Raw genomic sequence first — 27,423 nt, 5'->3', positions numbered from 1 at the left:
AGTCAGTGTGAAGGTCTGGATGGAAGTCGAGATCGGCGTTCAGCATTTTTCTGTTTATTGGAATCTGTTTTGTCCTGGTTTAAAATGCCCTGCAGTGGCTCTGATCCGTCAGAACTGTGTGTGTGTGTGTGTGTGTGTGGCGATGTGTCGGCCATCTTTATCCATGTCAGTGATTTCCCTCCAAGAATCAGTAGTGATAAACCCGTCTTAAATCGAACTCAGGACTTTGGTCACAGAAATTATTCATAAAACCTGCTTTGTTTCTGCTTTGTCATGTTGATGCAGATAACTTGACTCGGTTTTCGAGTCTGCTGACACCATAAAGATAAACCAGAGAAAAGACCAGAATCCTGCTGAGAGCGAAACCTCGTCCACCTCAAACCAACCAAACACCTTCACGTTATGTTTCACTGATCTTCATCCTGGTTCTCTGCTGTGTGGAGGGAAAACTTCATCCTGCTAACTGAAAGGTTATTTCACACAGGACTTGCTGTTTTCCTGTGGAAACTGGAGCACATGTTAATGTTTTAGCTGGGAAGGTAAAAATATTCTGATCTGTTTTTTTGGTACTCGGCCAGAGAGTTAATTTCAGACGCTGCTTGTATGTAATGAACTCTGCCACGAGAGCTCATCTGAGCCAAAGCAAACATTTGAGCAGGACAAAGACTCTGTGGACGCGTCACACGGGGGTCACCTGACAGACAGGCTTCATCAAACATCAGCTTTATCGCAGGCGAGCAGACGAGCGCAGGGGCCGACGTGATTGAGGAAACCGTTTTCGTCACCGCGGGGCCTCGAAGGAGACGACAGACCGACCACAAGGGGAGACGCAGACACACAGGAAGCCTGCTGGGAATTCCCTCGAGCTGTGGTACATGAAGTACGCACCATGTACAATCATCTTCATCTGACCTGCAACCTGCAACATGGAAGAAAGAGAAGCTCAGGAAGAGATAACGGACAGAGGAGGAGGAGGGGGAGGGGGAGGAGAGAGGAGGGGGGAGGAGGAGAGAGAGGAGGGGGGAGGAGGAGAGAGAGGGAGGAGAGAGGAGGAGGGGGAGGGGGAGGAGAGAGGAGGGGGGAGGAGGAGAGAGGAGGAGGGGGGGGCTCATCAGTTCAGTTCAGACACCAGGGCCTCGCTCTGAAAACCTGTAATCAGGTCTGAAAGATGCTACAGCAGCCCACGCCAGGTGCTGCGCGACCTGTTCTTTCTGACGACACGCTTGTCTGTGATTGGCTGCTTAGACTTGTTTCCATAAAGAGAAAAGTCCGTCTGTTCTGTGAGGAAACAGGGATTCCGAGTTTCCCCAGTCATGTCGGGCCGGTGGCGGTTCGCTCTCCAGTCAGCAGACGTCAGGTTATTTCTGCAGGGAGAAAAGAAAAGAAAGAAGTGACGTGTTTGCCTTAGAAGCAGAAGAACAAAATAAAGGGAAATGAAACAAACTTGAGGCTTCGCTGTGTGCAGTAACATCAGCCGCCGGCCGCCGAGGCTGTAATCTCCACACAGACCTGTCTGAGTGCAGCAGGAAAAGATAATTATGTTCTGTAGTTGGGTTCAAACTGAGTCAAAGCAATTACAGAGCTGATGAATTGTATTAATCTGAGCTGCGTTCAGACGCGACGAGTCATTAAGCGTCTGACAGCAGCTCAGGATCTCCGCTCACCACGTGATGACGGAGAGTCTGCTGTCAGCAAACCCCTCAGGACCACATGACATTCAGGAACACACACACACACACACGCACACGCACACACTCCGTCTCACTACTGTTTTCTTTACTGGTGATGTCTTGAATAGCAGAACTACAAAACATCCCTTTAAGAAATAATTAAAACATTTTCCTGCTGTGTCCTCCAGATTCCTCCGTCGTTCAGGCTCTTCCCAAATTCAGCTCGTGTTTGCAATTGAAGACACGTTGACGTGCACTTCAGCTCGTTTGCGGTTCCTGTGAGGTTTCCGGGTTACGTTCACGTCAGGTTTGACCCTCTTCAGTCCAGCGAGATGAGGTGACCACCTGAAGCTGTGAGTGTGAGGAACAACTGCAACGATTAGGCCGTTTAATCTCCTGCTCCACCAGCTTCAAATTAATTTGGAACTTTTTCCAAGCAAAAATTTGACGGCGAACTGTCCTTAACCGAACCCGTAAACATAAACATGCGCTCGGTGTTTGGAGAAGGATGGAGAATAAAGTCCAGACGTGTTGTCTTCAGCGTGTTTTTGCTGCTGCAGATTAGGTGTTTGTGAAGCTCGTTTCCGGGAGTCAAAGTTGAGACAAAACACATTAAAAGCCATTTTGCCGGTGAAGATGAAGTTGTGAGCAGGTTGCGGTCGGAGGGAACCTGAACGCCCCCCGACTGTCGGACTCAGCGTGTCAGCGCAGAAGAAGATTGTGTTGACACATAGATGTGCTCACTTTTCCAAAACTGACTGCTTCCATCCTGAACCGTGAACTCATCAGGCCTGTGCTGAAGCTGCTGCAGCTTCTTTTTGCTGCTGCTTGGGTGAGATGGAGAAAATGATTTCCAGTTTCAATGTGACTTCAGCTGCTGCTGTCACGGAACGTTTGGCTTGAATGCGTCTCGCACCGCTTCAGAAGTGAAGTTTGCACATGTGGACTTTTAATTTGAAAGTCGTTTCCGTGTGAAAAGCTGTCATTATGAGCAGAAACACTGAAACGATGACACATCAGATGGATTTTTTCATACTCCAACATGTTTGTAAACCCCTCCCCCCGCTGGACTTCGGCTTCACAGGCGGACAGTCGCGTTGGGCTGCTGATGAGTCGCAGCATCACACGCTGACTTCGGCGTGTTTGATGCTCTTCACGCTGGGGGGCATCAGAGGGGGCGTTTTGTGGTGAGCTGAACAGGAAGCCGCGGACGAACCCGCCAGCAGCAGGACGTGTTTCTGTGTTTTAACGCCGGGGTTTGAAGCTTCTCGCTCTGGCTTCTGTTTGTCTCGGTTTACTTCTGTCCTCCTTTCCTCTCCGGTCTTCATCCCTGTCTCCGTCAGTCCCCCCTCCTGCTCCTGTCTCTCACCTGTACCCTCCGTCTCTCTGCAGGTAACGACCTGTTCCTGGTGGCGGTCCACGAGTTGGGCCACGCGTTGGGTCTGGAGCACTCCAACGATCCCAGTGCCATCATGGCTCCTTTCTATCAGTACATGGACACACACAACTTCAAGCTGCCGCTGGACGACCTGCAGGGCATCCAGAAAATCTACGGTGAGCACTCGGTTTGAGCTGCGGTCAGAGTGTGTGAGTGTGTGTGTGTGTGTGTGTGTGTGTGTGTGTGTGAGAGAGAGAGAGAGTGTGTGTGTGAGTGTGTGTGTGAGCTGCGGTCAGACAGACTGACATCAGTTTCCACCCACCTGCTTTGACTTTGTGTGTTTTAATGAGTGGAGATGAAACCTGAAACTGCTTCTTCCCCTCACTTTCTTTTCCTTCATGTCACCATGATGGCAAATAAAAATATTTGTATGTGTGCACATGTGAACACACACGGATGTCACAGTGTTGACGAGGCTCTGTTGGAATCAGGAACAAAATGCTCCACTTTACTCCGGGGACACTTTGTTCCCTCTCAGATAAGACGCCTCACTTTTCAGTAAACTCCTTTTTGTTTTACGTGAACAAAGAGCAGCCTGTCAGAAGCAGAAACGTTTCCTGACAGGCTTTGTGTCAGCCCTGAAATAATCATGACAGCTTCTGTTGTGATGCAGTGTAACATTTACTGATGATGCCGAGACACAAAGGAAGGAAAAAGGAAAAGAAGAAATGTCTGCGGGGTCACTGAGAACCGAGCTGCTGATTTCCATCCAGTCTGATTAGCGCTGATGACCTGCAGCATCCGATCCACTGGACGGGTTTGCTCTGCGGTTCGCATGCTGTTGGTTTCCTTTTAAGCTTCAAAGCAGAAAACGTTAAAGGTCATGATACACGGGCGACATTTTGGGTCGGTGTTGAAGGGAGGCGCTGGGCAGAGCCGTGCAGTCGGCGCCCTGCAGTCGACGCCATGCAGTCGGCCCTGCAGTCGGCCCCATGCAGCCTGCTTTGTCTCTCCTGCACCTGAACACACCGACCGTCTGCTCTCACTGAAGGCTTCACTCTGTGTGCTGTGTTAATATTCTTCAAACTAAAACGCAGTCACATGTTTGAGGGAAGACGGATTTTTAAATGTACGACTCATACAAAGTAAATGAAAATCCTCAGAAGTGAGCAGAAACTGGAATAATTCGTCTTGTGGTTGATGTGTTTCAGGCATCCCCACGGCCATGCTGGAGCCCACCCGGCCGTTGCCCACCTTACCGTCCAGGCGGACTCACTCCACCTCCGAGCGCAAGCATTCCCGCCCGGCGCGTCCGCCCGGCGACCGACCCGCGCTGCCCGGGAACGGCAAACCCAACATCTGCGACGGCAACTTCAACACTGTGGCCTTCTTCAGGCGGGAGATGTTTGTGTTCAAGGTGAGCAGGTGTTTCAGGTGTTTCAGGTGTTCCTGCTCGTTGTGATGCACCGTGCTGACGCTGGGGCATGAGCGAGTGTGAGAGAGTGTGTGTGTGTGTGTGAGAGTGAGAGAGTGTGTGTGTGTGTGTGTGTGTGTGTGTGAGTGAGTGAATGTATGTGTGTATGTGTGAGTGAATGTATGTGTGTGTGTGTGAGAGTGAATGTATGTGTGTGAGTGTGTGTGTGTGTGTGAGGATAAGAAGAGGAAGAAAAATCCATTTGATGTCTCTTGATCTTTAAACTGAATGTTAGAAAAGGTCACAGACAGCTTGCCTGTCGATGTCAGTCGTCCTCCTCACCTGTGCATACCTGTCTGTCTCTCTGTCTGTCTGTCCCTTCATCCATCTCACTTATCTGTCTGTCAGATAACGACTGGATGAGACAAAATCGGACTTTTTCCTGTCTGTCCACGTGACTGGAGCTGCTGTCTTTGTAGAATGAGACACAAATGGACGCACATGTCCATGCAGTCTGTTTAAATGCAGTCTGTGTCCAACAGTCATGTCAGTGAAAAACCTGTCAAAACGCTCACGTTAATGTTTGCCCAATCTGGACTGAAACTGCTGAGTTAACTTTTGGTTTATGGAAGAGACAGCTGTTGATGCGGACAGATCCTGGTCTGGACCAGATCCTGGTCTTCTGCTGCTGCAGCAGGACCGCAGCGTCCTGTGACTCGTGGTGTTTTTGCTGGTAGGAACTTGTTCATCGCACTGAGCTTCTGAGGCGTTTTAACTAACGTCAGTGGCAGCACTGAGCTGAGTGGATCATTATGGGATGGATCCTGTGGGCTCAGGTGGGCTGTGGATGCTGCCCACACACACGTGGATCAGCTCTTTCAGACCGGGTGATTACCTGCCGAGTGGCGTGCAGGTGTGCGTTCTGGTGTTGAGGGTTTGGCTGTGATGATGATGAAGGCCGACGCACCTTTCGCAGCCTGACACTGTAGAAGTACAGTAGTTACACATGTTAAATTTGAGATTGTGCAGTTGTCTTATTTTTCTCGGTGTGTACAAGAGAAGATCCGTTCACGCAGTCGGCACGAGTGCATAAAGATCACATTATTATTTTGTGTCCGCCTGCGTCCCGAACGACGCGAGCGTCCTCGCCGATGAACGATGATGTGCTATAAATAGCAGCTGCAGCATCTGATGAGCTGTTACTGCTGCGTGCTGTGCAGGGAGACAAAGAGGAAAGCTATGAAATTCTTCAAAGACGAGAGGAGCTGGTGAACCCAACGCGCCTGCCGTTCGTGCAGACGCGACGTGAAGAGGCTCTTATGAAAAGGTTCCTCCGGTTCCAAAGCTCCTGAAGCACCGTTAGTTTCATTTTCCACATGATCCTGTGAGGTGCAGGAAGCATGCGGGACCAGGCCAGACTGATGGTGTTCATGGACCTGAAAGAAACACAAAAGCCTTTCTGTGACTTCAAAAATGCATCATCATCGGTCAGAGAAACAAGGCCGATCCCGTTTTTCCTTTAGCACGCGGACAGGGGTGTGTTTAGACAGGAAGAGCGGTGAGAGTCGGCGGGCGTTTGAAAGGAGACAGTCATTATGGGATGTTTCCTTGGTGAGAAACACTCACAGTTTCTCTGGATGTGAAGCATCGATTTTCTTTTCCTCTGTTGGGTTCTCACAGAAAAGCATTAGAGGATGATGTTGGATCATATGAGGTGGAGAGAGTGTGTTTGTGTGTGTGTGTGTGTGAGTGAGTGTGAGTGTGAGTGTGTGTGTGTGTGGCACTTGGGACTGTGCTTGGCTGTGTCCTAGATTCACTGAAGCCAAATGATAATGAGCTAAGATTGATGCTTCCTTCCTCCTTCTTTCTCTTCCTGTCTTTTTGCTTCCTCTCCTTCCTCCTTCTTTCTCTTCCTGTCTTTTTGCTTCCTCTCCTTCCTCCTTCTTTCTTGCCTCTCTGTCCTCCTGTCTTCCACTTCCTCCACCCACTTTGTATCCCTCTTCTTTGTTTTGTGTTGTTTGTCTGCTCTGCGTCGGTTCGTCCATCCGGTTCTTCCTTCACTTCTGACCCCAGTCTTCCTTTTTTTGTCCACGTTATGATTACTTGTGTGAATTGTGGGCACGGCCTTCGGTTATTCATTTCCCTGGAGTGACGTCTGTTGGCAGCAGCACGCAGTTTCAAGGAAATAACTGATGTGGGAAAAGCACCAAAAACCTTGTGGAGTGAACCAGATTAGCTCAGGGAAACGGTGCTGGACTGCATTAGCCAAACCAACCAGTTAGTCTGCAGCGTCAAAATGTTTGCTCTTGTAAAGATGAAACATACTGCTTGGAAACACTTCAGGTAAAGCATAAATCTCACCTTTGCTTGCTTGTCCAAGCTGCTGAGCCCACCGTGACATCACCCTTTGGTTTGTGGACTGTGGTTTTGGCATCATGACTGTTGCTGTTTTGTTTTTGTGGAACCAGAAATTATCTTATTTGACTGAGAGGGCGGAGCATCTTGGAGAACTTGTCAATCACAGGTTAGCCCCGCCCCAAAACGTACCCTGCTTTATGGTCTGCTTCACTCTAAATGGGAGCATAATTTGCAAAATGATCATCATGGTGTGTTGTCGAAGACTTGAAACAAGCGACGAACGAGTTTCCTGAGGTCATAACTCAGGTGAGAGGTGGTCTCATTTGCTCATAAGCTTACATGCAGTCGGACTCCTTTTTGAAACCAGTGGAGTAGCCCCCTGCTGGCCATTAGAAAGAATGGAAGTTTCACTTTTTAAGGCTACTGTTACCAACTGTTATCGTTTCATGCAGGCTTCTAGAAAGTGGCGTCCTCCCCTCCGCCGCGCTGTGGAAGTGTTTGAACTCATGACTCGTTGTGTTGCAGGACCGGTGGTTCTGGCGTCTGAGGAACAACAAGGTGCAGGAAGGTTATCCCATGCAGATCGATCAGTTCTGGAAGGGACTGCCACCTCGCATCGACGCCGCCTACGAGAGATCTGATGGCAAATTCGTCTTTTTCAAAGGTATGAGGAAAAACACTACGATGTGTGCAAACAAACCAACATCAGTGTGTCACAGTTCTGCCTGGAATTGGGTCTTCCAGTCTCACGGGTCCAGACATACATACAGAGCTCCAAGATAACAGTGTGCACCAGTTCATTCATAATTTTCAAGATCTAACAGATGATTAATGGTCTCTGTGCGTAGCTAACAGATGGCTGAAGGTGTCAGCTGTGAGTAAGTGGAATCAAACACTTCTGGCAGAACTACATGTTGCCTGAGAACACAGTGACATGGAACCTCTCCACCACACCTTTCATTTTGCTCTTCAGGTAACGTTCCCTGTTCCCGCTGCTGGTGTTCCCTCTGAGCTCACCTGCTGTGATGTTTCTGTCAGTCAGCTTCACCTGCAGAGCTGCTTCACTGATGGCACACGGCTTGCTGGAGTTAATTAGTCATAAAATATTCAAAATACCTTTAAAAGGCAGGTCAAATCGTGTTTGATCTCTGAGTTTTGATTGTGTGTGTATCGTTTTGGTTTCTTTCACAAATAAAAGCACATCAGTTTTTTGGTCCTCCCAAAGTTCAGCCGATTTTACTCCCGGTCTTCGGTGGAGAAACTTCAGATCTGTGTCTACCATCTGCTCTGGCGTTATTAGACTCTGTCCTTCTTGCTACATGCCCTCCTCCTCCTGGAAATATATTTAATAAAGTGTGAAATAGAGAATGGCAAGGCAGAGGGGGCACCCAGCCTAAAGTAATAGAATTTCTGTCTATGTATGAAACCTCCCTCATCCCCTGCCTGCTGACTGTGGAGTCACTCATCTCCACCACTCTCACTCTCTCACTCTCTCTCTCTCTCTCTCTCTCTCACACACACACACACACACACACACACACACACACACACACACACACACACACACACCTTCTGACGGAGTGTCCTGCTATCACAGCCAGCCAGGAGCAGATATTAATAGCTTTGCTCTCTCAGCTGTCGACTTTCTCTGTAGCACACACACACATACACACACACACACACGCACGCACACGTGCACACACGCACACCCACATACACACACACACACACACACACAATGGCGCAGCTCGACTCGGAGACGCTTCCTGCACACGTTTGGGCGAGCACAGAGACACAGAGTTAGATGGATTTGCTGTTTGTCAGTGTGTGTCACAAGGTGACATAAGGCTGAAGAAAACTCCTTCTGTAGCTTCTCTGGATCATCCTGAACTGTCACAGGATGTGGGTGATGGAGAAGGTGGTGTCACCACCAGCACAGAAGCAGCACGAGCCAGTCATTCCAGCAGCTGTATGGCTGTCATGGTTAGTCTGGCTGAGGGGCAGTTTATTTTATATTAAAGTACTTCAGTTATTTGCTGTCAAAACAAAGCGTTTCGACAGAGTGGGCGTGGTTAACATGTACATATGAGGAAGACAGTCCTGTCATAAAGCATGCAGGCCACGTGAACATACATACAAGGACGTTTCCATAACTTTAGTCTAATACCTGGAACAAAACATGCCATTTTAAACTGTTTGTTGTTTCTGCATTTCGGTCACTGCAGGTGTATGTGTGTTAATGTTCCAGCCAAATTGTGTTTTGTAGGATTACAAATAATTATGCAGTAACAAAACGGGCAAAATGGGACCACATTAGGAAACGAAGGGGCTATATACCGAAACATGACCAAATACACTTTAAACAGAGGAATTACAAATAAAGGCATGTCTCTAATATAAGCCTGAATCCAGCTGTAGCTCAGTTCCTGCAGTAACAACAGAAAGTCAAACCGTCAGGCCAAACAGAAACAAGAACAGAGCAAGTAAACGTTGCAAAGCATTAAATGTCAGTGTCAATAAGCACAAATTAAAAGAATAAAGCACTGGTGATACCACTGAAAACGTGTTCTGTAACTGAAATTGCCGACTCATGGTTTCCCACGTCTCTCAGGTGATAAATACTGGGTGTTTAAGGAAGTCACGGCTGAACCAGGTTACCCTCACAGCCTGGTCGAGCTGGGCAGCTGCCTCCCCAAAGATGGGATCGACACAGCGCTGCGCTGGGAGCCGGTGGGGAAAACCTACTTCTTCAAAGGGGACCAGTACTGGCGCTACAATGAGGAGAAGCGCACCGCCGACCCCGGATACCCCAAACCCATCACGGTGTGGAAGGGAATACCAGACGGACCGCAGGGGGCCTTCATCAGCAAGGAGGGATGTGAGTGTGTGTTCGGACTGACTGTCAAACATTAACAAACCGTTCATACGCCAAGCTTGTTCAGAGGGATTTACAGACAGGCAGACAGGCAGGCAGGCAGACAGACAGACAGACAGACAGACAGGCAGACAGGCTGGCAAACAGGCAGACAGGCAGTCAGTCAGACAGACAGACAGACAGGCAGGCTGGCAGACAGGCAGTCAGTCAGACAGACAGACAAACAGACAGACAGGCAGGCTGGCAGACAGACAGGCAGACAGACAGGCAGGCAGGCAAGCTGGCAAACAGGCAGACAGGCAGTCAGTCAGACAGACAGACAAACAGACAGACAGGCAGGCAGACAGACAGACAGGCAGGCAGGCTGGCAGACAGGCAGACAGGCTGGCAAACAGGCAGACAGACAGACAGACAGGCAGGCAGACAGACAGACAGGCAGGCAGACAGACAGGAGTTGTTCTGAATCTCTCATTTCTCCACAGTTTTTGTTCTGCAGAATCATAAAATGCCACAAGTCGACTCACACAGACTGACTGTTCATCATCACTTCTGCTTGTTGAGCTGTGACCTCGTGACCTTGTGGGTGCCCCAGAGGGTGTGTGTGTGTGTGTGTGTGTGTGTGTGTGAGAGATCAGCGGTGGTGACACAGTAGGTCGAGCGTGGTGTCTTGGTGTTAGATGAGAAGCTGTCCTGCAGGGACTTTGAAAGCAGCAGACTAGTGTGTGCGCGTATTTGAGAGTGTGTGTGTGTGAGCGTGTGTGAGTGTGAATGTGAGCTTGTGTGTAAGTGTGTGTGTGTGAGCGTGTGTGAGTGTGAATGTGAGCTTGTGTGTAAGTGTGTGTGTGAGAGCGTGTGTGTGTTACCTCTGGGTTGTTTGGAGGTGATGGAGCAGACAAAGAAGCTGACATCAGAAGAAACCTTCTGGGGTTTTTCTGTTGGTGAAGTCTGTGTGTGTGTTGTCATACTGAAAACAGGCTTTCCTAGTTTTCTCCTACAGTTCCTTAAACAATTCTTATTAGTACAATAAACAGGCAAACAAGCAAACAAAACACCCTGCACACTACAAGTCACCACCACAGCACATGAACCGTCTCTGAGTGGGCGCGAGTGGGCGTGAAGACGCCAGCAGCGGGCTGGTGAGCACTGCAGAGCGCTTCAGACTGTTTCAGCTGAATAAACCAAGCGTTGCACGTAACGTTACCCGGTTTAACAGACAGTTTGTGTCAACACATGCTGAGTAGGCAGAGGGGAGGCTGAAGCGGGTCGGCCCAGAGGACGGACTTGATCCTCGCTGTGAGTTCATGACACGTTGTGGGCGAGGAAACATCTCAGCGAACAAAATGTTCCTCCAGGCGTTATTTTTCACATTGGCTGTAAATCTGGGAGCGACAGACCCGTGTTGTTCAGTCACTGCTCAGCACTTGTTAGACTGTGTCCTGTGTGTCTCGTCCCTCGTCCACCGTGATTGGACGGCTGGGTAAGATGTGTCGGTGACGAGCGCGGCAAAACGTTGTCTTGTGACGTACTTAGTGCTCAGGAAGCTACTGATACTTAATCAAAGGCTAACATCCGTGAACATGTGCATGCACTTATCTTCAGTGTGTGTGTTGTTGTTGAGGCTTCATCCCCTCACGCCGTCTCTCAGGCTCTCATACCCTCCCGTTTGTCTCACAGGCGTCACATGATATCACCCGTCAGTAAAAACAACCTGCTGGGACTGAAGTGCTGTAGCTGCCTGTAACCACTGTGTCACAATAGAAATGTTATTGCCTCCGATGAGATGGCGCACCGCGGGGATGTGCCGGAGCTGAGAGAGCGAGCTGAGGGCACTGATGGATGTTATTCAGTTTGAGAAAAAGCTTTTGTTAAAGAGTGAACGGCAGTGTTTGTCGCTGGTGTGTGTGCGTGTGTTTTTCACATCGTACTTCACCTCCCCTCGTGACAGGAGCTCAGCAGCAGCGCTGCTTCACCCGTCGCCACATTAAATGCATTTTGTGTTAAACTACAGAAGGTTACATTTGTTTCACATGTATCACGTTGACTTCACTATACATCACGTTACAGACTACACGTACAGCACATGAGGTGACTTTCTCATCGAGATGAGGACGGGATGGTTGGCGGCAGGACACAAAGGTGGACAGAGACACAAGTCATATTTGTAGGATCTTTTCTAAACCAAACCAGACCTGAAGCACGAAACACCAGGTGTCCACATATCCCTGGTTTGCAGAAATGCACAGATGTTCTTGGAATCGGTTCAATAACACAACATAAGAATCCCCTGAAAGCAGATTAAACCAGCAATCTTTTTGCTTAAGCATAGCATTATGACATACGTGTTGATTGCACAAAGCAGTGACTGTGGCTCCCGATAAACTTCACTTTCACAATGCATTTCTGTCTGCCAGTGGGTATGAAATGACGTGAGAAAACGAAGGGTCGATTTAGGGTACATGTGAATCAACTTGTGCTTTTTGTTTTCCTCTCCATCCATCATCCTCCCCTCCTCAGACTACACCTACTTCTACAAGGGGAAGGAGTACTGGAAGTTCGACAACCAGAAGCTGACGGTGGAAGCTGGATACCCAAAGTCCATTTTGCGTGACTGGATGGGCTGTGACCAGTCTGACATGGAGCGCTCCGGCAGCAAGGGTAACCGTGGTGACCGCCAGCTTCCCCTCGACGACGTGGACATCATGGTGACCATCAATGACGTCCCGACCACAGTCAACGCCATCGCCGTGGTGATTCCTTGCATTCTGTCGCTGTGCATCTTGGTGCTGGTGTACACTATCTTTCAGTTCAAAAACAAAGGTGTGCAACAGAACACCATGACGCAGCACTACTACAAATACCCCGTGCAGGAGTGGGTATGACAGGCAACTTTCCTCCACAGAGGTCACAGTTCATGGACTGAAGATGGTCAAGCAGTCGTCATACTGTTAGCTCATCTTAGCTAACAGCCAAGAACGCGAACAAAAGACAATGAGAGGTCAGTGCTGAAAGACGCTAATTGTGCTCGCTAGTGCTAAAAGGATGCAGAGTGAAAATGCTCGGCGGTAGTAGATTTAGACATTGGCTCAGAGTGTGTATTGAGTGTGTGTGAGTGTGTGAGAGAGGGAGATTCGTGCCTGTCTTGTGACACAAGCACTTGAGTGTAAAACAACGAGGATACTGATTTCGTCTTTTATAGACGAAAGATGGCGAGAACAAGACGCCAGGAGGATCTGATGCAGGTTCTTCAGGCTTGCACACTGGATTTGCTAGCAGCTTCTCGTGTCGTGTGAGTGATACTGAACTCTGACTCTTTCTTCTAGGACCTACAACAACAACGACTCTCGTCTCAGTGAAAAGAATAAAGAAAAAGAAACAGGATTTGGGGCAGAAACAAGATGCTCCTTAAAGCCAGACACCAAGTTTGTTCTAACAGCAGCTTGTACATGTGAACTACAAAAAAAGTAATGAAAAAAAATGAAAATACATGGTTTGAAAATATCAAACTAGAAGATAAAATTTAGGTAGAAAGGCCATAACAAAAGAAACCAAGGATCTCTTTGTGGATCACTGAATTTTGTTTGTTTATTTTCTTCATCTTTGTCACCTTTAGCTCAGACCTTTTGTCAACTTGAAACTCCTCTCAGCTTGTCAGACAGAAACCACAGGCTAACACAGCAGATGTAGAGTAACTAGTCGTCAGCATATAGTGTCAGAAGAGTTGAACGACAGCCTCATCTGTGGCACATAACCAGGACCAGTATGCATCAAACTGCTGAAAGTGAAGCTTTGGAGTCAAGCAAAAGATAAAAGTCAAAGTCTTTCCCTTTTATTGCCATTAACAAAATCAAATTTCTTACGGATCACCCATAAATGTTAGGAAAATTTAACAGAGCTCCAGTTCGCTGTCCAAAATATTATTGCTTATGGTGAACAACAAATTTTGAGCGTTTGACTGGATGTCACACTTTGTTTTTCCTTCTTGGCTTGCAGGGGACAAACTTGTGGGTGAACTGGAGAAATGATGTTAGCATCTGGAGAAATACGAAAAGAGAGGAAATGGACGTAAAGGGAGAGGGAGGCGGGGAGACGGCAATGAAGTGTGTGTGTCTTCATTACTATGCTGCCTGCAGCACGGCGACATTGACTGTGCTTAATGAAATACTTCTGTTCACAAAGCCCTAATGTGGGGTCCTCGCCCTCCACAGCACTCGCTTGAATCGTACTGTCCTCCCCCCTCCTTTTCTCTTCCCATCCATCTGATCCTCTCTCAGTATGTCTGCTCTCTTCATCTATGAAATGTTTCCCACTTTTACCTTCTCCTCTTCTGTCCATCTGTGCTTAGCACCGCGGTTTGTTTGTGTGCGTTCAGTCCAGTCCTGCTGCTGCTTTCATTATGATTTCATTTATGATTTAAGTGCTTTTAAACTAAGGAGCAGGAAATCTGTCGTCAGTTTTGTCAGCAGTGCCAAAATTTCTTCTAAATAGTTGATTTTTGTAGCACCTTTCAGCAAGTGTGTTATGTAACACAGACACAAGACGATGTGAGGAGATATTTCAACAGGATTTTAAAGAGTAAAATGAAATGGAGGTAAACTGGAATGAAGTATAGCAGATGTGATTAAAAAGGCGCAGATTTACACTGGATTTCACAGAAGTTTTAAGTCCTGATTTAGAAGAGCTGAACGTTGTGGCAGGCCTCCCAGTTTCTGACAACGCTTCTTCTCCATGTTTGGTTTGGTTTCTTGGGACTACACGTAGACCTGAACCCAGACCTTCTGAGAGGTCTGACTGGTCTATAAGTGAAATGTAGATCAGAAATGTATTTTGTCCCAATACCATTCAGTGCTTTATGAAACAACAGCAGTATTTTAAAGTCAGTTCCTTAACAAGCAGGAATCTGAGAGCTGAACTGGTCTTATCAGACAGATGTTGATCCTCTGCTTGTTGATGTATTCTTAGTTTGATAGTTGGCTCTTTTTGTATTTGTTGTGTTTAGCTCAAAGTCCAGACCTAAATTGTACTTTTTGACTCCAAAAACCTTGTTTAGGTTTTATACTTTAAATGAAGGATATGCTTGCTCATCCATTCACTGACATGTTCTGCACCTTCTCAGCACTCGTATGTGACCATAGTCACCTGGTGATAGCATTAGAAAAGTTCTGTTGTTTCTCTAATAGCTAGCTGAGAACAGAGCATTGAGGTCCACAAGTCATGTTTGTACGCAGACGTGAGACTGCTGCTCAACCCAAGACAGGATGTAAACCAGTTTAACGTTGTGCCAGAAGGTCCCAGCTGGTCTTCTGTTCTGCACAGTCGTTTGTCCAGACGGCCTGGAAACGCTTCGTGTTAATGAGAATATAAGCTGCATTGTTCTGCTTTGACAAGTTGTGTTGGAATGATTCTCGAGGTCACTTCCAGTCTTTACAGGAATGATTATTTAAATGTTTTATACGTTTCTGTCAGTAAATACTCAAAACTTAAAGTTGCTTGCATCAGTTTAAGGCTTTAAAGTAAACCTGCAACAAGGAACTGTTGCATCAGATAAGACCATTAAATTGTGACTCTTATTATGTGAGTGTCAGATTTGTAATCTCATTGAAAAGAAAACTCCAGATTTGATGGACGAGATGGAACATTTTCGAGTCATTTTTCCTCTCATCACTTCTGGTGTGTTTGTTGAATGTGAACAAGCTGTGTGCAGTGACATCATCTACTGTCACCATGCAGCCTGACACCGCGGGTCTGACCAAGCTGCTCATTTAAATGTCATTAACTCTAATGTGACTCACACCGGTTCACTCAGAGGCCGGTCGGCTCCCCAGAGAGGCTTTGGAGTCCCCCATCCATGACCTCCAAACTCAGGCTTTAAATCAGTCCCAACTGAGTCACTCTTTATCCACTCTGCCAGATTTAAACGCCTTTTTTGGGTTGAGGAGTGATTATTTCCCGTTTTTAACCGTCCCCATTCAAATGCACGAACAGTTCAGACTCCATACAAACAGGTAAACAGGTGTATAATGTCTGCCTGTCTCTGTCGCCCTGCTCTCATTGGCTCAGCTCTGTACCTCACCTGTACCTCACCTGTACCTGTCCTGCGGTACCTGAATGTCTTCTCACTGCATGTCCTTGCAATTACTTGTCGAGCACTTTGGCACACGCAGCACAAATCGATGCTGTTCATTATCTTTCTGTGCTGTTTTGAGTCAGTGGGGGAGAAAACAAAACGTTTATTTGTTTCCTGAGGTGTACAATAAACACCGACGACCTTTAAGCCTACACCTCACACAGACTGCGTTTGTGAAGACATGAATGTTGGACCAAGCTTGTGTTTCACTTTGTGTTTCCTCAGCTTCAGTGTGATCATCAGGACAAACAGGCCAAACGTTTGAGTGAGCAAAACAGAAAAGTTGCCTTCCAAAAGAAGATCATCCAACGTTTGGATGAATTTAAGGCTCACGTGCCGAGCTGCGACTTTCGTTATTGATTAATCTGCCAATTCTTCTCAATCAATGACAGACTTTTTCTGTGAAAAACTGAAAACGAATGCCCAAAGTGACATTTTAAAAACAGTTTAAAACCTCAGAGATATTAAGTTTATGGTCACCAACAAATGTTGACAAAACAGAGAAGAAGAATCATTTCGGCTGTAGTCACATACTGAGTATGAACATGAAGTACTCAGTGAGAATATGATCACTGGTCGAACAAATATTATTGACTCGTCATCAAATTAGCCTAAAGTCATTTTTTTATTTTTATTGTTAAACTGCTCCCCTCATCATTTTGTAATGAAACTTTTCAGTGTGTTTGACTCATTTTGACTCAATTCCTCAGTTACAAAACGCTGAAAAAGCGGCTGAAGACACGAACAGATTGTGTGAACTAAAAAAAGGAAATTAGCCAACATGTTTGCTTGCAGAAGGACTGGCTTCATGTGATGACGTGATGTGAACTCCATCGTGTGCTGTGGTGCAGGCAGCCTCCATCTCTTGACTGTTTATCTGGATGCCACTGTGTTATGTTTGGTGATTGTCTTCCTTAATTTTCTCTCTCTGTGTCAGGCTGTAAAACTATTTTATTGGTTTATTTATTTCAGCTTTTATCGCTGAAAAACACTTCAGGTTTTCTGCTTTTGTGCACTTGTTGGAAAAGACAGACAGAAGAGAGCAGATGTTGTGTGATGTGCGCACTGACGATCGGCTGTGGCGTCTCCACGGCGTCTCCACGGCACAGACGGCACAGACAGCACAGACAGCGAGTGGAGGAGCTTCGTCATCAGTGGGGTTTAAACACGAATCTGTCGTGTGCTCTTTCCGACGGGAAAACATCTCATTGAACTGACGAGGGGGCTCCACCCCCCTGTAATAATATTATCTCTGCCGCCGTCGTCGTGCTCGGTGCTCGTTGGTAACGTGAATGGCGGAGGTGCAGTTGCTGCTGAGAATAAGTTGCACACGTGATGAACGTCGGTGTTGCTATCAGGTACTCGCTGTAGGTTTTACAGTAGCAGGTGTGCAGGCAGGTTACATTCCTCTCCGTACATGTTGCAAGCCACTGAGTCGCTGCACTCATTGCAATCTGGGATTAAGTGCCTTGCTTCACGGCACTTCAGCGGTTGGTGTTGAGCAGTTCCTCATGCTGATTTTAAAGAGCTTTTTTAGAGGTGTTAAAGATGGAAACTTTCCGATTGGTTGTTTGATTTGATTTTTTAAACCGCGATGAATCGTCATCAGGTTACGTGGTTACGCAGCCGGACGCCTCGCGGGGGCGGACTTTGCGGTGACAGAGGGCAGTTTGGTGAAGTTTGTCCAGGGGTGGTCGGCAGGTAAAACGCTCTTTTCCAACAGGTTTTACCAGGACAAAACTTTACTCACATACGTTAAGTCATCCGGGACACCAGTGAAGGGACACCACCGCCCCTTTGGACAAACTGTGTAAATATTTACTGAGATTTACAGAAGAATAGCAGTTTACAAAAAGTAGAGTGTATTTCAGCAGATGTCTGTTTGTGGAAATGGAAGAAGGGTACTTGAAGAAAACATATTGTAGTGATTTATTGATGCTTATTCATATTACTTATGGAACACACATAAAGAAAATATATGTACATGAAAATGTTCCACTGTGTGGTGGAAACCGTCTGTCCACCTCTTGTGTTTGAATCTTCTTTATTTAACTACGTTCTGTACTCGTCACAGAGGCCCAGGTGTCCTCTTTGCCTCTGTTATGGTAATCGTATGCAGACCTGGGATAAACTGACACTGTTGGATTTCCTGCCCGAAGTCCACGCAGCATCCTGAGCATCCTGAGTCATTTAAACACCGTTTTGAGTTCCAAAGAGGAAGAAAGGAATTTGGTTGCCGCTGTGTTATGTGGAGGACTGAAATAAATAAATGAATGATTGAATAAGTAATAAATGCACCAAAATATATTTAAAATAAATCATGCCATTAATTTATTTTTAATATGATATAAATTGATATTTTAGTTTTGCTTCTGTATTTCTTTACATTGTAATAATCCTTTTTTTATATTATTCTTATTTAATTAAATCAGCCTATGACACACAAACAACTGACACAATGAAACAGCATGCATTATGCAGCAGAACATGTATAAAAAGAAATGGAAAAATACATATGTAATGGAAGATAAATACAAAAGAAAATTAAAACTGAAATATCAATTTATGCAACACATTACAAACGAATGAATGAATTAGTTTCGGTGCTTTTTATTACGTTAATTTATTCTCTGTGTCATTTATTTTCTGTTTTTGGGCAGTTCCAGTCCTCCACAGCAGCAGGCAGGGAAGTTCAGAAGAATAACCTGAAACTGTAAGAGTGCAGAATAAGTTAAAGTTAACGATTAAAGTTACCACTTTGTCTGTTGGGAAAACGGGTGGAAATGCTGATCTCCTGGGGCTCTCTTCCCCGTGGGCTCATTCTGTCCCAGGTCTGGTGATGTTTTGGTGGCTTTGGACAACAGTGAGTTGCCTTTAAAGGTAGACTTAGGGATCTGGTCTGGCCACTCCCAAACAGAGGTGACCCATGCCAGGGATGGTGCGTCTGCAATGCAGTAGGTTCAGAAACTGTTTCACCCTTTGAAAGGTGAGCATGTAGTTCAACAAATATAGACAATTACAATGCAAATTAATATTTACTTCGGCTTAAATTGTCACTTTGCCCTGTGGAAATCAGCAACTACTCATGAATTGACTTGTGACTTCCTGTAAGTTGGACCAAACTATAAAAACTTTTTCTACAAACCATCTCAGGAAGTCGTTAGGATATCAGGTTTGCAATTTATTTGCATTAGAAACAGCACTCATATGCTGTAATCATTTCTTCTATTCATAATAGACCTCACATTTCCTAACCTGCTTCAAATGTAAGTGATGGGGAGTTAAGTTAATATGATGAAGTTAGACAAATCAGGTGACAAATCAGTCAGTCTCTAACTTCACTGTGTGTCATTTGCTTTTTCTAATGTGATTACCTGCAAAGTACATTAACTGGATCTGGCTTCAGTGTCAGTAAGCTTGTGGCCCAGGCTTTCATACAGAGAAGCTCAAAATCAGAGGTTAGCTGTAACACATTATTTCAGTTCATATTCTGCTTACGTGGTGCATTTTCCTAAATAAATGTGTCTTTAGATGATCACAGAAAACCTAACAGCCCAACAGCAACACTTTTGATTAACAGCCTCCTCAGATAAACTTTAAACTGTTTAATTTATTCTTGTACAGAGAGAGGAATGTGCACTTCCATTGGAAGAGATGACGATTATGGACAGAAGGAGTGATTCAGCAAGGAGAATATATTTTAACATTCATGTGGGTGCCGGACAGACTCAAATAAAAATATAAGATAAGATACTCCTTTATTGATCCCTAAAGGGGAAATTACATGTTGCAGCATCTCAGGACAGAATAGGCACAGGGACAAAATACAGAGGCAAAATATTCAAAACTACATCTACTGTATTTCCTCAAGTGAGAAGTAGGATTGAACTTTAGGTAGGCCTTTATTTGTATTTACTTTAGTGTGAAGCCGCCTTGTTTCTTCTTTTGGTCTTATTTTCCATGTTAAAGTCATAATAACTGTATTATGCTTTTAATACTACAAATTATAGTTTGGCTGAGAAATGAACAAACGTAACCACAGCGACCGAAAGGCTTAACACTTCAAATGAGTAATCCAGACAGAAAATTGTTGAAAATAGCATTTTTGTATTGTTGTGTTTATTAACTTAAAGTGATGGGAATCTACATTATGCTTACCTGATATCCATATTATTTAACGAGCACCAGGAGTTTGTTTATTTGCAGTTCCAACACCCCCGGCCATTATTCGAGCTCCGGCTCTTATTTGAGGAAATGCAGCACATCAAAGACCGTGAATGGCATGAAAAAATAAGACGTAAATTTGACTTACTGGTCTTTTGGGTCCACCAACTGAATTAAAACTCATTTTTCTCCAAAAATGTTTTCATAACTAAAGTCACATTTCACATCTTTGAGCGTATCTAAACGGTACAAACCCATCTGTGGCATTAGTCGCTGAGTTTGGAGTGTGGCTTCATTTTGCTAAGTCTTCCTTTAACTTGCCTGTTGTTGCCTTTAGTTTTTAACGTTCTCTTTTCTTAAAAAATATATGTGCATAAAAACATATCAGTGGTTGTCTGGGTAGACTTTTTGACATAACAAGGTATACTGAAGTTCTTTGGATAATATCACCACGACGACTACTACTTCTATGGAGATTTTATCAGATAAAGCTTTAAGAGAGATTCAGTTCAGTTAGTTTTTCTTATGAAGAGGAAAATCTGTACATATGGTTTGATTTTTTTGTTTAATTTTGGGTTTTTTGACTAAAAGGGTTGATTATAAAATCAAAATTAAAAAAAATCTGACCACAGTTCACTTCTTTACATACAAAATGATGCATTTTGTTTGTGGATTTTTTTATAGTCATCATGTAGCCCTTTCCAGTCGGATAGCAAACATCAGCTTGTGTAAATAGAGAGACAAACAAAAGCTTTTGAAAAGTTTTGTATTTTTATTTCTTTCTCTTATTCTCTTATTAAAATCATCATCCTTTGCACAATGTTATAATATTTTTATGACAATGCTTATGATAGATAGGCATGTTTACGTTCATGACTTGAGAAGGTAATTCTGCAATTCTAGTTTTATTATTTAAAATGCTAGCATGACTGTTCCAGTCATGCTAGCATTTTCTGTTTGGTTTGGTTTTACTGTCCAACACCAGTTATATACCAATAACACCATGTTCTGTTAACAATGAAATGTCAATAAAGGTGAAAAAATGTCTGTGTGTCTCATTGAGTGGATAATGTACAGGAATAATATCTCCATCCCTTTGCATTCAGCCTGTTTGAGGTGTCACGTTAGCTAGCTTAGCTAACTAGCCTCTTATCCATCAGATGCACGTTTCCGTTTGTGCTGAATTGATCCAGAAAGAAAAGTTTCTACGTGAAACTGCTCACAACAGGGTCAGTGGATTATGTTGAGTAATCAGTTTGTGATTTCTGGGAAAAGACATGCTATTGACCTTTTCATATATAATGTATATGACACAGAGATGCAGAGCAGATGTGTTTAGCGAATGTGGAGGAGGATCTGTTTGACTGAAGAGACAATGAAAGGACTTACTAGATCAATTAATCACTTTATTTGTTCCCGAAGGGAAACTGGTCGTGTAACAGCAAAACACAGGTTGAAGTATTTAATAATAAGTAAGTTTGAAATAAAAATTCAAAAACTTTTTTGTAGTAATTAAATTCACTTTGTATCGTTTTCCCAAGGCATAGCTGTGCAATGATAGAAGAACTAGAGCTATCAGAGATGAATCAAACCACATGTACCTGCCTTTAGTCGCCTTTTAGCCTTTTAAATCTGAACTAAAATAACTTTTTCAACACATACACAATCAGAGCTGCATGTTTTTATGCTGCTTTCTGCCAAATGCTGTATTGTTTTTATTGAGTTTTCTCTTTTTTAAAAAAAAGCTAGTTTTGTTGCACAGCTCCTCTGTTCTTGTCCGACTTGCTGCCTTTGGAGTTTCTGTCTATTTAACTTCCCGGTAGGAAACCTAAACTTTGTGAGGCTTACAGCTCATGTGTTCATTGCTCTGCTGTTTTTCCTGCCTCTCCTCTGGTGATGTACCACCTGACTAGTTCTGGGATTGGACAGACTGACCCTGTAGGTACTGATGCCTTCCAGCACCATTTCGATTTCTTGGTTATTTAATGTGTCATTTTGAGTTTTCATGAGAAACTTTAATTTCCTCTATTTTGGCCAAATTGATCATTAGGTCAGTGCTAAAATTCAGTCTTTTACAGACTTCATGCTCAACAGTAGAATGCTTTTAAATACATGTAAGAAAGTCCAAGAGACCCTGTGGGGTTGTTTTATTTTCTGTTTTTTTGTAACCTACTACATTTGGATAGTAGCCTCCCCAACACAGGTGTACCGACGAGGCGACGGGAAATGAAACGTAATACTGGATGTAAGAACTCAAATGTGTTCGACGTAACCTTCAGTTCTATCGCTGTGTGCTTTCCATCAGAAACAGGAGGACACAATTCATCCACTGTCACACATCAAACTGAAAGCAGGATCCAAAGAACAGCAGGTGGACGTTAAGACACACAAGCAACAACCAACATTCAACAGGCGGCCGCTCATCTTCTGTCGACTCTTCAACACCGCAGAGTCTGAGCGGCGGAACAACGCAGCAAACACGTTCTGCTTGCAGTCAACTTCACATCAACATCAACTCAACCCACAGGTTTTAACATCTTCTCTTTTATTAAACTGTTGGAACAGAACCGGTTTAATACCAGTTGGTGCAGGTGATCATGAAGCACATGTTGTCCACCTTCCTGTTTCCCATGTGGCACTGGGGCAGCTCTCCTGCAGTGTCTGTGGGAAAACAATGCAGCAATCTGCATGACCTTCTTCACAACGTCTGCAAGGACGGTTTGTGTTTTTTAAAGTAGTAAAATGGAAGTAAATGTACTCGGTTACCTTCCACCGCCGAATGTGAGTGTTTACCTTCAGAGGCTGCAGAGTCTGAGCCGTCGATACTGACAGATTCTTCATGTTTGTCGTCTGTGTCCTCCCTCTCGTGGCTCTGCTCTCCTCCCATCACCACAGACTCCGACACAGGAAGTCACACCTGAGCGAACGCACACGGGCACAAATGTTGACCGTTTAATAATTCAGTCCCACTTACTTTGGTCCACAATGGAAAAGGAAGCGAGTCGAAGCAAGCCAGGCCGTCATCCGGCATCTTGACATCCGCAGTCAATTTCCCTCATTTAGGGAAGTTGCTGGGCTTTTTAAAATTTGTTTGTCTTTTTATGAAACTAAATCTGTGTGCTGTTTTTAAAGATTTCTGTCTGTAGTCGGTCAAACTGGGTTTCAGCCTGAAAGCCACAGGCAGATTATGGACGTCCTGAGATCCAGGCTGACGCATTTGGTTTGGTTTTGGTCTTTTTAAGGGATTTGTTGATTGAAGGAAATTATATAGAACAATAAACTTTGGTGAGGCAGTGAAAACCAGTTCTTCACTGGTGAAAAAGTCAAACAGAAGATGAGTGAAAGGGCTGACATTCAGCACAATCTCACCGACTCACTGAGTGACGGCAGACAAAGATAGAAAGATGGAGGGAAAAGAGAGATGCAGATGGACCATCAGCTCTGACATCTCTAATCCCTTCCACAGCGATCCATCCAGGACAATCCAATCAGACACAACTGATTGGATCGTGTTACTCTAACACTTTACACAGCAGCTGCACGAGCTGTGAAAGCTTTCCTGGTGGTCTGCAATGCATTGTGGGAACTTAGGAGGATAAAATGAAACAGAAAGAAGAAAACAACCAGCAGCTCCGTCCAGTAGGACAGCTCAGTGACTCAAACTTCCACAGTGTTCAGTCCCGTCAGTCCTGCTGAAGTACAGACGAGCCCAAAGTCCCCGCGACCCCTCGACTCGCTCATGGACTCTTTCCTCTGGAGCCGTGACATTCAGCTCATAGATGGCTTATGAGAAATGCTGTTGACAACGACAGTCCTTATCCACACATTGGAAGTGAGTTACTCGACATGCTGGTGAGCATGTCTCTGTAATGATTAACACAGGTACAAATGTCAGTGGTGCTTTCCATTTGAACTACAAAGTCAGAATTTCCAAGTTCCCGGTTAGAAATTTCAACTGGATGCCTCTGAAGCCGGGAGAACCTCACCAAACGAGACCTCGAAGTCCAAGAAGGCTGCCCTGTGCAGCTGCAGAACATGCAGTTCATTAGCACTTCTGTCTTATTTGTGCCTCATTAAATCAAATGTACTCACAGTACTGTCCAACTGACATTTGCTGCTATGTTTGTATTCTACAGTAATACTGATAATAATGATTAATAAACGACACAGTGTGTTGTTACCAATGTGTGTTGCTAACCTGGAGGGAGCAGTTCAGTCTGGATTCAGTTCGGGTGAGATGTGATTCCCAACTCCGACTTCCAGCTTTGAACTCTGGAGGTAAATGGAAGGCAGCGTTACTTTTGGAACAGAAGACGGGGTTTCCATCTTGCTCTTATGAGGCATTTTTGCAGCCAGAGTCTGTACTGGACCCAAAGATGGTTCGTCCTCATTCAGAATGCATCTGCCTTGTGTCTTCTGACAGAACGAGGACTTCATGCTGCGCTAAGTTCCTTTCGTCATGTGGTGTGATGTCTTTATGTGCCCTGGAAGGTTTGGACTCAAACTAGAAATGAATTTAACAACTGACCCGTTGGTACATGAGCCACAAGCTCGTAGGCTGCCGGAACGTTTCTGTCACCGATTTTGAAACAAACAGGAACAAAATGCTGCTGAATATTTTCACACCCCGCAGGCTGATTTCACTCACAGCATGGTGACAAATGGAGAGTGTAAGCAGTGTGTCAGTATGGTGGCAGTAGTAGTAATGTGTGGCAGTAAAGTGGGGAGCGCGCTCTCTTTCAAAAAGACAAATTAACTGCCCCACAAATGTGCTGGCTGTTTTTGGCTGAACTGCAAAGCAATAACTCCTGATAATTTTCTCATAAAAGTTGATTGTGGGCCTGGAGCTGACCTTCAGTCCAGACTGAAATACAACATCTGAGGGGAAGCTTCAGCTTAGACCTAAAGCCACAGCAGAGCACAGGCGGCGAGTAAAACTACTGGATCTATGGAGAAATGTGAGCATCATGGTTAAAAACACATTCTGAAGGTTTTCTTTCCTACCAAGTGAAACACATTTTAATGCACCCAGCAGATTAGCAGTCGATTGGTTTAACAAGTTAATCTGAGCCACACATGCTTCATTCATGGACTTAAGAGCATCTCAATCAGCATTCAGCGCAGTCGCCTCACTTCCCCTCCCCAGCTGTCGCCGCCACACAGAGAAACGAGCTAAATATAACCGCTTCCCTCCTTCTCTGAGATTAGGTTTTGTTTTGGACTCGAGCGCCTTCTTATCTCGCTGGTTCGAAATAACCTGAATGTGTGTTCGCTCTCTGAGGACCCTCAGCTCAACACAAAGCCCACATGAAAGCCACAGCGTGCAGCTGCAGGTTCATCCCGTCCATTCGCTCCTTTCTCTCTTTCCTGTTTGTCTTTGCTTCATTCACTTGACAGCCACTTCAGAGGTTGGTAGTTTGAGTCCTACTGGGGATGACACGGCTGACTCGTGGGCGTGGATTTATTTAGTTTGTGTTTAGTGAATGAGGTTCGCTTGCTAGAAAATAGTTGGGATAAATAATCTGTCATGAGCAGATTAATTACAGTCTCTGCAGTATTTTTCATTTGACGTGAAAGTGATGATGAATGTAAGACATCTTGTACCTGACCTGATCTTTTACTGGCTCTCGTGTATCTAAATACTCGTCATATGTATGTCTGTAGTAGTTCTGTGTATTTTCACCCGTCTGTGTTCAGCTCCTTCAGTAACAGAGAAGCAGCTCTGATCACATTAAGGCACAGCGTGAGACATTAAAGCTGACGTAGAAACGTAGAAACTTGCAGCACTGATCTTAAGGTGCACTAAAAGCCTTCAATGGAGAGTTTTGACTTTGACTAACGAACGTTTTCAGGCCGTGCGGGTCTGCCTGACATGACGCACGCCGCTTTTCACTGGCGATACAAACTAGTACAACCATATTCTTCTGTAAGACACGTCTTAGCCCGTTAATTATTCATGTTAGTGTGACCTGCTGGCCTTATCTCGACCACAGCCTTCACGCTGCTATCATTCATCCTGTACGTGACTTCTTGGACCGACATGTTTACGAGCCTGACAGCTCCGCCTACAGACACACGCCCAGATGTGTGTGTGTGTGTGTGAGAGAGAGAAAGCTGTTAGCTGCTGTCGGGAACATACATTAATTTAATCCCACCTAGTCGACCCCCTCGTGTCCAACGACACCAGTTCGTCTCTGTCGGCCGCCGGTTCCGATTAGTTTGCGGTGTTTCCAGGCAGAGAATTCACCCCGACGTGTCAGCGGAGCTGGTGACTCCAAAGATTGTTCATATGTGAGAAGAAGGATCACTCCGTGCGTGCTAGCAGACGAGCCTTTAGGGAATCTGTAGACCTTGAACAAAAACAATATTTAAGATAAAAAAAATATGTATAAATGTCGGTGGGTGATGGCTTCTTATTTCATTGACCAGTTTAGTTCTATAGTTTGTCATTTAAAAAGACGAAGTCTGTACAGTCAAGCTAGCTGCCCCTTGAGGTTGTGGTACTCAAGTGCTTTGAGCTGGATGCTAACATCAGAAAGCTAACCTGCCTGCAAAGACATTGCAAACGGATATCATCGCAGCACAAATGTCTGAACCAATTTTTGTGACAATCTATTCAGTTGGTTAATTATAGAAACATTTAACTCAAGTGGCAGGCAGCTGGTCGAAATTGGCAGACGGGATTAGATACCTGCTACAGATGTTTTAGCAGTTGAAATTCACTCCATCCAGTAGGAAAACGGCTCTTGAAATGGAGCGGATAAAAACAGGTATGAGTGAGAGCTCTTACTTCCCTTTCGATGCTTTTTTTGTCTCCTCCTCCGCTCTGGCTCGTCCCCGCCCTCCCTCAAACCCCCACCTGCTGCAATGACGTCACACAGGTGGCGAACTAATAGAAGTGTCAACAAACAAGACGTCACACTGAGTAGCCGACGTGATTGGTTCCGAGTGCCGATCCCGGTGATGCACGAAGAAAGAGGAGGAAGACGGCCGCTTGGCAGTTGCTATGCAGGTTATTGAAGAGAGAAAACAGTCTGGAGATCTTTTCTTCTTTTAAATCAGTTTCCATCTACATGGTTCACGCACGCGCAGACAGGCACGAGTCCCTACACACACACACACACACACACACTGTGAACATCTGCGTTCGGGAAGCAGCTGATGTGCGGGAGAAGCAGGAAAATATTCGAGGCAGCTGTGTCATCAGAACAGAATCACTGAACTGTATTATCTTTGCACATATCACACATCGATTGCACAAGTGGCTGAACAAACTGAATCGAAAATGAACCGAAAACTCAATGAACAAAAAGCTTTTATTTTATGTTTTTTTTGTCAATCATTTTGGTTTCATTTTTTAATATTTTAATATTTTTTGAATGATTTTCTAATGTGTGCCTACGCTTATCATACGGAGGCATTTATGATCGCTCTTTTGTT

General features: G+C 45.0%; 1 protein-coding gene and 1 long non-coding RNA gene across 4 annotated transcripts in view; one reads left to right on the top strand and one right to left on the bottom strand.

The window, feature by feature from the left end:
* mmp24 (matrix metallopeptidase 24) overlaps nucleotides 1-21,030 on the top strand; it is a 48,971-nt gene extending 27,941 nt beyond the window's left edge. For both annotated transcript variants that reach the window (XM_046385147.1, XM_046385146.1), the window contains 5 exons: nucleotides 3,063-3,224; nucleotides 4,260-4,465; nucleotides 7,346-7,484; nucleotides 9,432-9,698; nucleotides 12,210-21,030. In XM_046385147.1, the coding sequence (XP_046241103.1) occupies nucleotides 3,063-3,224; nucleotides 4,260-4,465; nucleotides 7,346-7,484; nucleotides 9,432-9,698; nucleotides 12,210-12,574 (1,139 nt within the window). In that variant the 3' untranslated portion in view covers nucleotides 12,575-21,030. The remainder of the gene's footprint in view (nucleotides 1-3,062; nucleotides 3,225-4,259; nucleotides 4,466-7,345; nucleotides 7,485-9,431; nucleotides 9,699-12,209) is intronic.
* Nucleotides 21,031-22,098: 1,068 nt separating this feature from the next.
* LOC124057064 lies at nucleotides 22,099-26,813 on the bottom strand. 2 transcript variants are annotated; one of them, XR_006843054.1, is made up of 5 exons: nucleotides 26,675-26,813; nucleotides 26,139-26,333; nucleotides 24,182-24,255; nucleotides 22,777-22,900; nucleotides 22,099-22,644 (listed from the first exon to the last, which is right to left on the bottom strand). It is a non-coding gene; the product is annotated as an uncharacterized LOC124057064 (long non-coding RNA). The 2 variants fall into 2 exon arrangements; XR_006843053.1 differs by having other exon boundaries at nucleotides 26,774-26,788.
* Between the last annotated feature and the right edge of the window lie 610 nt (nucleotides 26,814-27,423).

The sequence above is a fragment of the Scatophagus argus genome, chromosome 3 (genome assembly GCF_020382885.2).
Source record: "Scatophagus argus isolate fScaArg1 chromosome 3, fScaArg1.pri, whole genome shotgun sequence".
Lineage (NCBI taxonomy): Eukaryota > Metazoa > Chordata > Actinopteri > Scatophagidae > Scatophagus > Scatophagus argus.
The sequence above is the reverse complement of the archived record's forward strand: the minus strand, read 5'-3'. Positions and strand labels throughout refer to the sequence as shown.